Source organism: Plectropomus leopardus, chromosome 10 (genome assembly GCF_026936395.1).
Source record: "Plectropomus leopardus strain MGB_pleo_1.0 chromosome 10, ASM2693639v1, whole genome shotgun sequence".
Lineage (NCBI taxonomy): Eukaryota > Metazoa > Chordata > Actinopteri > Perciformes > Serranidae > Plectropomus > Plectropomus leopardus.
The window spans coordinates 37,788,969-37,803,183 of NC_142185.1; the positions used below are offsets into that span (position 1 = coordinate 37,788,969).

A 14,215-nucleotide genomic window follows, 5' to 3' on the forward strand; every position below is an offset into this window, starting at 1 on the left:
GCTCAGATGCACAACAAGATTCAACCTAAAACAATCAGGTCCCCTCTGACTCGCCCCAAAGCTCTGAGGTGACCCCGCTGACTCTGTAACTTCACATTTCAATCGGAGCTTTTTGCCTCAAATTTGTTTAACAACAATTCTGACTTTAACTTCAAACGTCAGATTTTGAAATGAATTTCATTTAAAAACTCAAGGATTCAATTCTTTCCTCTTTTAGAATTTTAAATTATGACAACACGGTCAAAAAAGACTCGCTATAAAAAAAAAAAAAAATAGGTTTTGATTGTTAAAAAAATTGATTTTAAAATCACAGTTCTTGAACTATGATAACACGAGATGATGCTCTATTGTACATTTTAACAGAACTTTGTCTTGCATCATCAAGCTCTCTGCGATCAACAGAATAGCATAAAAGCAGTACAAAATTCATGATTTCATAAACTTTGATGTTTATGCAGAGTTCTGAGAATAATCTCTTAAATCTAAGAATATGAAATTGAGGGAACCATGTGATTAAAGTCAGGATCACAGACTTTAATCTGACTAATTCTGATTTTGAGATTATATTTCTAAATTAAAATTTGTGAATTATTTTCAGGGAATTGTTTGATTTCTAAAGCTTTGATGTTGAAGTCAGAATTGAGACCAAATTTAATGCTCAATCTGAGGAATTTTTATTCTATTTCACAACTGATTACTTTTTGATTCTGACCTCACAGCTTTGAGATTAACGGTAAACCTGATTGTTTTGGCTTCCATCTTCTTCCGTGCGTTTCAGATGAGTTTTTGGTGAAGGGGTTAAATGACTGAGCTGTTACTGGGTCACATGATGATGAGGAGGATGAGTTCATGTAAACGCAGGTCAAACTGATCACACGGTTATTCAGGAGGATGAAGATGACGAAGATAAAGGTTTAAAGATGAAGGGAAAAACGTTTCTTCTTTTTCACGCTCGGTAAGAAAGGATGAGTGATGACGGTTAGAGGTGATCGCATCATTAATATTAATCTGTCATTAATACCTTCCACTTCTGTTCGCTCTTCATAGTGATAAAATTCAGAAGAATCTTGGAAAGAAAAAAAGAGACATTTATTTATTTATTTATGAATGAAAGACGGCGCGGGTGGTTAAAGGGTTAAAGTTTGGACCCAGACTCACCTCGGACAAACACGGAAGCTGTTTCTAGGACGTGAACTGACGAGTCGGGGACGTCTGGATAATAATGAGTTCGTATTAATAAATTAACGATTAAAAAAGAGAAAAGAAATTAAAAGTGTTTTGGAGCTGCAGCTGTGTTTTGTTTTTTTTAAGTACTCACCGTGAGGAACCCTTCCTGAGCCCACCTCTGTGGAGGGACAACAGGTACAACACGTCATTAGAGCCACCTCACCGTGACCTTCACCGTGACCTCACTGTGAGCTTCACAGTGACCTGCACCGTGACCTTCACAGTGACCTGCACCGTGAACTCACAGTGACCTTCGCCGTGACCTTCACAGTGACCTGCACCGTGAACTCACAGTGACCTTCGCCGTGACCTTCACAGTGACCTGCACCGTGAACTCACAGTGAGCTTTGCCGTGACCTTCACAGTGACCTGCACCGTGAACTCACAGTGACCTCACAGTGTGTTTAATGTGCCAGCTGAAGCGTACGCACCTCTCCCTGCCAGGTAGAGCTCGGCTGAGCTGCGAGCTTCTCCCAGCGGCTCCAGACGAGCGATCACCGAGTACACGCCTGGCGGACGGACAGATGGCTCGTTAAACTCAGCATGTTTTAGACTTTAATGTTTCTTTTCTGGGTTTACAGAAGAATCAGCTCTCTTTCTCAATGTTTCATTTAAGGCTGCACAACTCACAGATTAACGAGTTCATTTCTCTTCTTGTTTTTTTTGACCTGCAGTTCCTCTGACGTCCACTAGAGGCTGGCTACCAGAGTGAGTCAGTCCCCAAAAACATGAAAGACCCTCCCCACAAACACACACAATTTTTTAAAGAAAACATTACAGAAAAATCTGTTTTCTTTTAAAGAAAACACACCTGGCATGTTTTCTTTAAAAATTGGTGGTAAGATAAATATGAATCTGTAAATATGGTCTGTCCCTCCTCTGACGCCAAATAAAAACACCCAATGTTAAAAAATGATTCAACATGCCTCCCCCTCCCCTCTCATAAATAACCAACTTTCAGGGCCTCATCTCTGCCTTCATCAGCACACCAGCAGCTCAGCTCACACTGCTGAGTGTTCAAACGGCCAGATTTTAAACAAAACAAAGGTTATTAAACAATCCGTGTTGTGCAGCTTTAAAATCATTTCCACAAATTTAAACGTTTGAAAGATAAAACTTTGTTTGTTTGTTCTTGTCTCCTCGCAGCTGAAGAACAAACCTTCGTCCTCGGATGTGACGTTTCGGATGGTCATAAAGTGACGGCGGCCGTCGGTCCTGAAGTTGTATTTGGGGCTCTCTCTGAGCTCCCATGAGTCTTTGTACCAGGTGACGGTGGCGCTGTCGAAGGACAGCTCGCACTCAAAGGTGGCGCAGTGACGCTCGTTGACCTCGATGCTTCGGATGCGTTTAGTGAACTGGATTTGTTCGGCTGGAAGCAGACGGCCACAGTTAGCTGCTGCTGCTAGCTCATCGCACTGGTCAACTGATCGACTGATTGATTGATCGATGGATTAATTGATTGATTGATGGGCTGCTATTGATCATGTTGTTTGGACAAACACAGAAGACAAACAGTCAAAGAGGTAAGTGTGTGAGTGTTGGTGCGGCGTGGACCTGCTCACCTGTCCTGACAGCTGCTCCTGATGGTGGGATAAAGACATGAGGACAAGTTACAGGTGGACGGACGGTGACCTTTACACACAACAGGAAGTGCACTCACTGCGGCCCGCCTTACCTGTGACGGTGAGCTTGGCATTGGATATGTGCGGCCCGCAGACCACGCGGTAGTTGCCCTGGTCTTTGGGCTGGCATCTCTTGATCCTCAGGTAGTGGCGGTTGCCCACGCTGCTGATGTCGTACTCCTCGCTGGCGTCCAGTTTCTGCGTCCCTTTGTACCAGCTAAGAGTGATCTCAGGGTAGTTGATGCTGATCTGGCACTCAAAGGTGGCGCTCTGGTTCTCGACGACGGTCTGGTCGCTGATGTCCTCCATCACAGAGACGGGCTGAGGAGACAAAAGACGACATCATCAACTCAAACTCTGAGGGCGCCATCTCTCAGATGTTTGAACTTTAAATCTTGATTTAAATTCTGTCGGCACTCACGCTGTTTCTGCCTGATGACATGCACACGTGTTTAACCTACTTAAGTGTTTTTAACTCATTTGATGAGCGAGGTGACACAGGGGCGTCCAAATCATGGATCATCAAATTATAGTATAAGTGATATTTAAATGTCCCGCTCGTGTTCTCGGGTACCTCTGTGCCGACGCGTCCCTCCAGCTGCTGGATGAGTTTGGCCATGTCCTCCTCTTCAACACGCCCGCCGCGCTCCACCTCCTGCAGACGGACAAACACACAACACATTACCAGAGGACACGGACTCGTGTCTGAAGAGACCTGTGAGCTCAGCATCAGGACTGTGTCCCCTAAACTAAACTTTGACCGTTGGTGCTCCGTTATTTGATGTCTCACCGCTCGTCCTGTCTCCATCTCCTTCTCCTTCTTCAGGAACTCCACGGCCTGCAGGATGGCACGGTAGTCGTGGATACCGTGCTCCCGCAGGATCCTCTCGTACTCTTTGGGGTCGTGACCTCTGAGCAGCTCCACGATGTCGATGTCTTCGTCTCTCTTGGGACTCTTCTGCTTTGAGGGCGTCCTGACAAACACCAAAACATACCATCAGAGACAGCGGCAAATTCTCTTCACCACCAGCAAAAAGATTCTCACACAGTGTCATCTCAAAACTTTTCCATGACTTTTCAAGACCCCTGATTTATTTTTGTTTTCTTGCCCCATATATGTCAGAGTCACTCACAGATCTGTTCAACAAAAATGAAAATTTGACAATAATTTCTTTTTTTTACAGTTTCTGTCTGTGATAAAAAGTCTCACTTTTGGTGATTTTAAAAGAGAATGACTTTCAAAAATTAAAAAAAAGGTGACAATAACTTTTTAAATAGAAAGAAAAACAAATCACCAAAAACTTTTAAAGAAAATATGGACGTCCACTCTTCTGTGTCCCTCAAAGACTAAATGAAGACATTAACACGTCTCTCTTACTTCTTCAGTCTTGTCCTGATGTCTCCGATTTCTTCCACTTCGCCCTTCTTGGCGACCGCGATCTCAGCGCTGCACTCGATCTCTCCATGTTTGTTGGTGGCGACGCACCTGTAGACACCCGAGTCGGACTTTGTCACCTCTCTGATCTCCATCTTGGCATCCTGGCCCTTGTGCTCGATGGAGACGCGACCGCCGGGGGTCATCTGCCTCCACTTGCCCTTCATCCACTTCACACTGGGGATGGGGTCGCCGCCGATCTTGGCAATGAAGGTGGCGGTTCCCTCTGCAAAGAAAACAGGAGTGAACTCGGAGCTCCAGGGTGAACCTGTGCAGTTCAGATGCTGAATGATGGACTGGAGTCATCAGTGTTTCCTCTGACTGGTGTCTTTGTTATCGTATCTCAGCGTCTACACGCCATCACGCCCGTCTGATAATCACGATCCAGTCTGAAGCACACGGGAGGTGGACTCTGATGTCAGACAGAGACCCTAAAAACAACACACTGATCATTAAATCACACTTCTTCTGGTCCAGACTCTGACTTACTCTCTGTGACGGAGACATTTTGGGGCTCCTCAATGAAGAACAGGTTGTCGAGCCTTTTGACCGGAACAGCTGCAGCTGGGGCGGCGGGCTCGGCGGGGGCGGGCTTAACTCCTTTATCTAGAAAGAAGTCATGGAGGTGAATGTAGTCAAGTTGTCCAATCAAAGCCCAACAGGCTTTAATATAGTCCAAACTCTGGGCCTTTTTCTTTTTTTATTCAGTAGAATTAAAACAAAAATCTCAGTTAGAATAATGAAAATTGATTTCCTCAAAATATGGTAGATGTAATGAAAACAGAACATCAGAATGACTTAGAAATAAATACTCACTAACTCTTTATCCTGAAGAGCACAATTTATGGAGCAGACCGGATGATTCATGAGAATAATAACTGAAACCTTTCATCGCCTAAAGCTGCATCTGTTGTGCCAAATGTTGCCCAAATTCTCAGAGCTGGTGAGCAGTCTGATGTCGGCGGCGGTGAAGCATTCATGTTCTTTATGGTGTGAGGACAGTAAACATGGACCCCAGAGACTGACGGTGGACGGTGTTACCTGTCACGGTGACCCTGGACTTGCAGAAGTCTGTGCCGGTGTTGTTGCTGGCCTTGCAGAGGTAATCCCCTGCGTCACTCTTTGAGGCTGTGCTGACCTCCAGACACGCCGTCCCGCCAACAAAAGTGATTTTCATGTTTCCGCTGGACTTCAGCTCCCTCCTGTCCTTCATCCAATGGATGGTCAGCGGAGGAGAGCCGCCCACGTGGCATTTGAGGCTCAGCTTCTCACCCTCACCCACGGTAACCGGCTTCAGAGGGGCATCGAACTTTGGAGGCTGGCCGGTTTCTGAAGGAGTGATGGGAACAAAGAAGGACAGCTACAGACACTTTAAAGAGGAGGACACTGGAGACACTTCTGAAGACTTTAGCAACCTTCAGAAACCAGATGGTTCATCATCTCACCTGAGCTTGAGGGGGACCGAACTACAACTCTAACCAAACATTTAGTCCAGTTAGTCTTAAGTCTGTGATTTCTGTTGGCCCAGTTAGTCTGAATGTGATCTCTCTTCATCCAGTTGGTCTGAATGTGATCTCTCTTAGTCCAGTTGGTCTGAATGTGATCTCTCTTAGTCCAGTTGGTCTGAATGTGATCTCTCTTAGTCCAGTTGGTCTGAATGTGATCTCGCCCTCAGTCTGATTCAAGACATTCAGATCGTAGTTTGCTATTTGGTAACAAGTCAGCTATCTTGGTGAGCTGTGTTGACCAGCTATCAGCAGTGTGTTACCAGTGAGCTGTCGCACACTGCTGGTTTTTAATTTGGGTTTCCTCTGGATAGCGAGAGAATGACCTGTCATAATCTGCCTATAACTGGCTCACCTGACATTCTCACCATAACCCTAAACAATGTCACTCCTCTTGCTGAAACCTAACCAATCCAACCAACAAAGGCAACTAGTACCAGCCAATCACTGGAAGAGTAGGGTGCGTCATTCCTTTTATATCCTAGGAAATCCAGATTTGCCTACCAGTCAGCTTACCAGCCAAAGTAACTCCCCACTTGTCTTACGAGGACGTGCAGCTGAGTTTGATTGGACACTGCTAAAAAATAACATTTTTATTTGCTCCATTTTGACTGCCTGAATAAATATGCAGATGTGTTGCTTGTGTTGACTGTTCTATGGTTCCCGATGTTCTTAACTATATTTCAGAGAGGGGCAGATCTATTTCAGCTGAAAGAACGGCACCAAGACAGACCGATGAAAGGGTTTTACCTGAAGATCATTGACCTTTTACAGAAAACACAACAAATCAATCATGATCAGGTTTAAACAAACAATGCCAAATAATTAAGACGAACCGACACGTTTATACCTGAGATGGTGAGAGAAACCCGACAGGAAGCTTTGCCAGCCTCATTGGAAGCTGTGCATGTGTATTCGCCGCCGTCAGATCTGGTACAGTCTCTGACACTCAGCACGGCCATGTTGTTCTTGAAGCTGACATCGTATTTGTCAGAGCTGTAGATTTCGCTGTTGTCCTTGTACCAGGTGACAGTCAGCGGCTGCGAGCCAGACACCCGACCCTCCATCCTCACTGTCTTACCCACAGAGTCCATCATGGACTCAGAGGGCTTCTTGGTGAAGTTGGGAGGGACTTTGCGCTCTGTTGGTGGGGAGAAAGTGACAAAATCAGACCATGTCGTGACATTTGGAAATGCTTCGCTATTCAAATTGTCATTCACCAGGCCAACGAGCCTCTCTCACCGGATCAGAGAAAACAGAGACCGACAACAAAGACAACGACATAAAAACAATCTGCAACACAAAGGCAAACAAATACAGAGGATCCACCCCATTCACTAAGACTTCTACCTGTCCACCAATCCCTTCGTCCAGCAAGCAAACATCACTCTGACCCATATCAACACCGACAACATGCTCTCAGGGACTTGTACTACCTAATCGAGTCTTTGTCTTTGTAAACCTGACAAACATGAGACCAGCCAACCCTGAACGTACCGACAACGTACCCCACGTATTTTTAGATGTTACAAATGTCCTTCTAGTGACCAACGAGCACAGGACCACAGGAAAACTACAACAACAACGATAACCACAACGGAGGTTAGTGTTAGAGACCACGTGAGATGGACGGAGATGTGTTTGTTACTGTGTTACCTAGTTTAACATGAGCATGACAGGTGTCAGTTCCTTCAGCATTGGATATTTCGCAAGTGTATTTTCCTGCCGCTGCGGCTCTGTCGCTGTAGAGGACCTCCAGAACGCAGGAGGAGTCTGTGGTTTTGACGTTGTACTGGTGAGAAGCCCAGATCAACTTGTCATCCTTCTTCCACGTCACACAGACCCTCTGGCTGCCGGCATACGTGCACTCCAGCCTCAGAGGTTTACCCAGCTCATGGCACACGTCCTCCAGTTTCTTGACAAATCGGACAGGTTCTGAGAGAAGCAATGTTGAAGTCAGTCACAGAAACTACTGATCTTTACATGCGCAGGACGGACGACTATGTGACTGCGCAGTATCCACAGGTATCCATGTGGTCATGAGGGCAGAGAGAGGCTATGTGAAAGAGGTGAGGTTGACCTGTACATGGAGAAAGGTTTTAGGCACTAGAGAGGCCATCTACGTGAGTGGCATCAGTGTTACCTTTAGCAGTTATAGAGAACCCCAAGAATGAGTCCAAAAACCCAGAAATCAGTTAGCATTTCAGCACCTCCACTTCCCTGGTCTCAAAGTCACTGAATGCGTTGTCGGTTTGATGTGATGTTGGTTGGATATATGAAATAAGCTCTGTGGTTAGCACAAATTTTTGTGGTAATCACAAATTTTATATTTTGTTGGCCGACATAAAATCCATCAGTAAATCACCAGCTGTGAACTCTGCAGCTTTTATGTGTCTTTAAAAGTTGGTTGCTAGCAAGTTACTAAATGAGACTACAGAATATCATCACGTCAAACACAACTTTACAGTCTCGCTGTGATGGAGACGTTTGGTTAGATGTGTTTGGTTGGATGTGTTGTTGGTTAGATGTGTTTGGTTGGATGAATGCAGCTTTTAGCCTGGCTGTGATGGAGACGTTCAGTCATGTGACAGTGGTGTAGTTTGTCTATAGCCTAATGTTAGCTTTTAACTTCTGCTGATTGAATTTAGGCTCCAAAAATCCTGAACATGAAGATTATCTTGGTGAATTAACAGTGAAAGTATAATAATTGTGTCTTTACCACAGAGCTTATTTTCCAAGATCCAAAATACAATGAAAAAACCTCATTGTTTGGTTGGACTACAGAAAAATATCACCCATGGGGGACTCTATGAAGTTCAAGCATGGAATCAAAGAAGAATACTAAAAAGCGCTGTGTTGTTGGTTAGTGTTACCTAGTTTGACATGAGCATGGCAGATATCAGAGCCTTCGGCATTGGAAATTTCGCAAGTGTATCTCCCCTGAGCCTCCTCTCGGTCGCTGTTGAGGACTTCCAGCACGCAGCTGCAGTCTGTCGTCTTGACATTGTACTTATAAGAGGCCCAGATCGGTCTCCCATCTTTTTTCCAGCTCACGTTTATCCTTTGGCTACCGCTGAACGCGACTCTAAGTGTCAGCGGTTCACCGACCCTGAACGAAGTGTTATCCAGCTTCCTGATGAAGCGAGCAGGCTCTGTGAGAAGCAGTGAGGGGTGTTAGAAGCAAAGGGGGTGAGCAAGCATAGGCAAACATGAATCCATAATCAAAATTCACTGATGGAATTCAGTTAGACTTAATTTAATAATGTGAAGTGGATTCTAGACAGCCAGAGTCCCACTGTACTCCAGACGAGCTCCTGCTCCACCGGCCCAGCTCATACAGCAACGCTTAACCTTTTCCACCAACATGGAACAGGTTTCATTCCAGTTCCTGCACTTAATTTTGAAACGTTCAGAGCAATTCCACCAACAGATAAAGAGCTCAAAAAGTTTTATCTTAGCTGGATTTCCTTGACCTGAAATGCAAACCAAGACGACATCAGTGGGCGAGTCATCTTCTACAGGTTGGAAGGGGAGGATGAAGTTTTGCAGGGGATATTCCTCTACATCTTCCTACCTTGCAGGTAGTCAATGTGTTTCGCCATTTGTTGCTACTGTTTACCTCCGTTTACGCCCTCGGTTGATGGCACATCCTCGATTACAATGATTAAACTTAAAACCTGTGGAAACATGGGCTGGCTTGCTCAATAGCACCAAGGTTCCAAAAACCTGAATCAGTTTAAGAGGCAGATCTAATATGGTGGAATAGGGTTATCAGAGTGTTTTTTTCCATTTGTCTTTCTTAAAAAAATGATCACTGTTATATTAAATCTTTTTGTCAGAGTCTGTGTCAAAAACATGAGTCCCAAGAGATCAAATCTTTTTTTGAACGTTATTCAAGCTTCTTTCAATCTGCAGTCCAGATAGACTCCAAAGCTGAATTTGGACACAAATGGACAAATTCAGCTTTGGACACAAACATAAGACGGTGCAGATCATAACAAGGCCACCAGGGACCCCCCCAGTGTAATCTATGGTTAGTCTCTGCTTTCACAAAGCACAGCACGTCTGCAGGATGTACATTTAAATACCGAAATGGTCTGTGTGGAACTTCTGCATTCAGCCCAAAATGTACGGTTGCTTACACTCGACAATCTCTGTACTTAACTGTGGGATAAATACGTGATGATAAATGCAGTTTAATCAGAGCCGGATGAATTTTTTGTTTCCACTTCTGTTCTGAACTACAAGCAGCCGTTTGCCCGGAAACCAAAACCTCAAGAACTGTCAGTTTTCAGACTGGCGGATGGAAGCAACCTCTGAAGACCGGTGAACAGAAGCTGGTCTGAGAGTACGAGGAGTTTCTGCTTTCTTTGGTTTTGTATTAGCAATGCAAATGTGAGAGTGCGTCATGGTTATACCTTTCTTAGAGGTTTTACAAATGACATAAGCATCACAGATGGCAGAACCTTCTGCGTTAGAAACTTGACAATGATAGAGCCCAGCTGCTTCTTGCTTGTCTCTATTGAGGATGTCCAAAACGCACAAGGAATCGGTGGTCTTGATGTTGTATTGTTTCGAAGCACTGATCGACTTGCTGTCCTTCGTCCAGCTCACTTGCACTTGCTGACTGCCAGTGTACGTGCATGTCAGACTCAGTGGGTCGCCCAGACGGTGGGATGTGTCCTCGAGCTTTTTCACGAATCGCACAGGTTCTGAGAGAAGCAACACCATTAGTGTTAGGCATGTCATGTAGCCTGAAGTGCTGGCCAATCAGTGAGTATGTTAGAAGGCAGTTACCTAGTCTGACATGAGCGTGACAGACAGCAGAGCTGCTGGGATTGGATATTTCACAGGAATATCTCCCAGCAGCCTCTTCTCTGTCACTGTAGAGAACCTCCAAGACACAGGAGCTGTCTGTAGTCTTGACGTTGTACTTGTAGGAGGCCCAGATTGGTTTGCCGTCTTTAGTCCAGCTCACATACACGGGCTGGCTGCCCGTGAAGGTGACCTGGAGCTTCAGAGGCTGGCCGACCCTGAAAGTTGAATCCTTCAGCCTTGTTACAAAGCGCAGCGGTTCTAGGAAAGGCAAGATGTTAGCTGTTAGCTGCCTGTCAACTATTGAGAGGGATTAGTCAAAATAAGTGGAAGCAACCTATGATTGTGATAAGTAAAACTAGAAATACGGCTCACTGTTTTCAGTTTTTAATGGTGTATAAATATCCATTAAAAAACAGATCTTTTTGTTCCAGTGCCTTTAAATTAACATTCACTCCAGTTAACTGTGCACTGGTTTTGCTGGTGTAGAGGTCAGCCCAGAAAAGCCCACAAATGTGAACTTCATAATGAAAAGGCTCTTAGCTTGTGACTATTGCTTAAATTGGTCAAATGTGTATACCATATCAAACTAAAAACATTATTAAGCCTAAATAAACAAGTGTCAACCATAACAAATGATCAGGTTTCGTATCTTGTCCATTTTTGTGTTTGGATCAGCTGCAGACTGACTTAGGCGGCTAACATCTTGTTTTAAATAAGTTAGTGTATTGTGCTTTGCTACCACTAAATGGCACAGAAAGTGTCCACAAACGAGGACAACAGTTCTGAGTTTCGCAGAATAAAGTAAAAGGTGCAGCAATCCTAAAATTTGAAGTCCTCATATGATGAGGCAGGGTCTCAGGAGGATACAGATACATTCACGTTTTTGTTTGAAAACATAAAAACCAAAAGCAATGAGCCGTCATGTTTAGTGTTTTACCTAGATGGACCTGTGCATGGCAGACTGCAGTGTTCTCAGAGTTGGAAATTTCGCAGGAGTATCTCCCTGTTGCTTCTAGCCGGTCACTGTTGAGGACCTCCAAGACACAGGAGTTATCTGTGGTCTTGACATTGTACTTGTAGGAGGCCCAGATTGGTTTGCCATCCTTTCTCCAGCTGACATAGACCCTGGGGCTGGCACTGTAAGCGCAGTACAGCGACAGGGGTCGGCCGAGTCTGAAAGTGGTGTCTTCCAGCTCTTTCATAAAGCTCACAGGTTCTACAGGAGGCAATGATGTGTTAGTTCCATGTTTTATATGTTGCAGCAAACAATTTTTTGGGTTTATCGATTGGTTTGCAGAGGATTTGCTGGTTTTTGAATTTGCAAATTGACTGTGAACAACAAAAAGTTGCATGTGTTAGTGGCATTACCTATCTTAACCATTGCATGGCAGATATCAGTGCCCTCTGAATTGGAAATCTCGCAAGAGTATTTCCCGACGGCTTCCCGGCAGTCACTGTTGAGAACATCCAGGGCACTGGAGAAGTTGGTAGTTCTAACGTTGTATTTGTACGATGCCCAGATGGGTTTGCCATCCTTCATCCAGCTGACATAGATCCTCTGGCTGCCGGTGAATTTGCACCCCAGTGTCAAAGGGTGGCCAATTTTATAGAAGGTGTTTGTCAGTTTTCTGACAAAGCGCACCGGTTCTAAGAAATCAATTAGCAATGGTGGTGTTAGAGAATGTGAGACTTTTAAACATGCTAAGTTTCATGGTATCTTATGGAAGTGCTGATAAAATTCCCTGTAATGAGGTGAGGTGCTAAGGTGGTTTACCTAGCTTGACATTAGCGTGGCAGATATCGGTTCCTTCAGCATTTGAAATTTCACATGTGTATTTTCCGACGGCCTTTTCTCGGTCACTGTTGAGGACTTCTAAGGTGCAGGTGTCTTTGGTGGTCTTGACGTTGTACTCATACGATGCCCAGATGAGTTTACTGTCCTTCTTCCAGGTCACGTTGATTCTCTGGCTTCCGCTGTACGTGCATGTGAGGCTCAAAGGTTCACGGAGTCTGAAATAAGTGTCTTCCAGCTTTTTCTCAAAGCGGGGCGGTTCTGAGAGGAGTAAGTGGTGGGTTAGTTGCAGAAAGCCTACAGTAGGTTACGCTAGCAGGCAGGTAGTAATGTAAACTAAGTGAGATCATTTGTTTAGTCATAAATGACTACCATAACCAGCTGTGCCTCTCTAGAGAGCAGCAGAAAGCCTCTGATGTTAGTGGATTGTTGAATTGAAAGCAGATGGCGTGTTAAAGAGTTTGTGACTTTACCTAGGCTGACACGAGCGTGACAGATGTCGCTTCCAGCTCCGTTGGAGATTTCGCAAGTGTATGTTCCAGCTGCTTCTTCCCTGTCGCTGTTGAGGACATCCAGAATGCAGGCGGAGTCAGTGGTTCTAACATTGTACTGATAAGAGGCCCAAATTAGCTTGCCATCCTTTTTCCACGTGACGTAGACCCTCTGGCTTCCGGCGTACGTGCAGATGAGTTTGAGAGGCTGACCCACTATGAAAGTGGTGTCCTCCAGCTTCTTGATAAAGCGCGTAGGCTCTGAGAGAAGCAATGTTGATGTTAGAAATGTGCCCACTGTTGCCATGCATTTGCTTCTTTCGCAAAGTAAACTGTGCTATTGCGGACGAATTGTAACTTGCAGCAAAAATGGAGATAGAACTAAAAAGCTTGATTAGTATTTTTTGCAAGAGTTGAATATATCACCTGAGGAAATCTTTTTGGGGTAATCAAAAGAAACATATTCAAAGTATGAATCTCTGTTTATAAGGAACAAAAACGTTCGGGAGAGAATCCAATAACGTGCGTGGCTGACTTAAGTTTGGTTGTATGGATGAAGTATAGGAAACAAGCATCACCTTTCACCATCACTTTACAGCTGGTAGAAGCTGAACCGATCCGGTTATCTGCCTTGCAGACGTACTCGCCCTGATCAAACTTGGTTGTTTTAGTCAGTTTCAAAGTAGCAACGCCCTTGGCAAAGTCCATCGAGCAAGTGTTGGACTTGCGCAGCTTTCCACCTGCTTTGAACCAATCTATGGAGATGTCAGGAGTTCCTGAAATACAGCATTTCAGGGTAACTGGATCGCCCAGAGTTACCTCCACTGGCTCCAACTTTTCAACAAAGTATGGTCGTTCTAAAATGAAAGATGATGATGATGATGATTCAGTGATTGCAGATGTTGAGTATGAACAAATGAAAAAAAATGAATTAATGAATGACTGAATGATCATGAATTACAACAAATGAAACTACAAAACTAAGTACAACATGCATATTAACAATTTTACCTAGAATTGACACGTATGCTTCGCATCTTTCACTTCCGACGGCGTTGTTTACTTCGCAAGAGTATCTACCAGCAACCTCCATCCTGTCAGAGTTAAGAACCTCCAGGATGCAGGAGGTGTCTGTGGTGGTCACATTGTACTGATATGAGGCCCAGATGAGTTTACCGTCCTTCTTCCACGTCACATTTATTCTGGGGCTTCCAGCAAACGTGACCTCAAGCTTCAGAGGTTTGCCCTTCTCAAAGGAAATGTCCTTCAGCTTCTTCACAAAGTGGACTGGTTCTGAGAGAGGCAATTTCATCATCAGTTATTTA

General features: G+C 44.6%; 2 protein-coding genes across 2 annotated transcripts in view; both read right to left on the reverse strand.

Annotated features, from left to right (window-relative positions):
• The window catches only part of LOC121948672 (titin), a 200,011-nt gene that overhangs the window by 126,399 nt on the left and 59,397 nt on the right, over positions 1-14,215 (reverse strand). Inside the window, exons 49-61 of the mRNA XM_088083830.1 lie at positions 6,640-6,930; positions 5,326-5,613; positions 4,774-4,890; positions 4,228-4,510; positions 3,640-3,823; positions 3,424-3,504; positions 2,903-3,170; positions 2,790-2,807; positions 2,387-2,596; positions 1,659-1,736; positions 1,319-1,345; positions 1,159-1,212; positions 1,022-1,066 (exon numbers count right to left, since the gene is read on the reverse strand). Coding sequence (XP_087939956.1) covers positions 1,022-1,066; positions 1,159-1,212; positions 1,319-1,345; positions 1,659-1,736; positions 2,387-2,596; positions 2,790-2,807; positions 2,903-3,170; positions 3,424-3,504; positions 3,640-3,823; positions 4,228-4,510; positions 4,774-4,890; positions 5,326-5,613; positions 6,640-6,930 — 1,944 coding nt within the window. The remainder of the gene's footprint in view (positions 1-1,021; positions 1,067-1,158; positions 1,213-1,318; positions 1,346-1,658; positions 1,737-2,386; positions 2,597-2,789; positions 2,808-2,902; positions 3,171-3,423; positions 3,505-3,639; positions 3,824-4,227; positions 4,511-4,773; positions 4,891-5,325; positions 5,614-6,639; positions 6,931-14,215) is intronic.
• spegnb (SPEG neighbor) lies at positions 9,965-13,372 on the reverse strand. Its single transcript, XM_088083832.1, has 3 exons — positions 11,545-13,372; positions 10,587-10,865; positions 9,965-10,501 (listed from the first exon to the last, which is right to left on the reverse strand). The coding sequence occupies exons 1-3, from the start codon at positions 11,957-11,959 to the stop codon at positions 10,074-10,076; spliced, it is 1,122 nt and encodes a 373-aa protein (XP_087939958.1). The 5' UTR covers positions 11,960-13,372; the 3' UTR covers positions 9,965-10,073.

Bases quoted from the DNA above. Each gene is read 5' to 3' on its own strand.
- spegnb (XM_088083832.1), bottom strand. From the start codon at position 11,959: ATGCAACTTTTTGTTGTTCACAGTCAATTTGCAAATTCAAAAACCAGC. The intron at 10,866-11,544 runs GTAAAACACTAA...TGCCTTTCCTAG, and splicing joins CCATGCACAGGTCCATCTAG to AACCGCTGCGCTTTGTAACA. The intron at 10,502-10,586 runs GTAACTGCCTTC...TGCTTCTCTCAG, and splicing joins TCACGCTCATGTCAGACTAG to AACCTGTGCGATTCGTGAAA.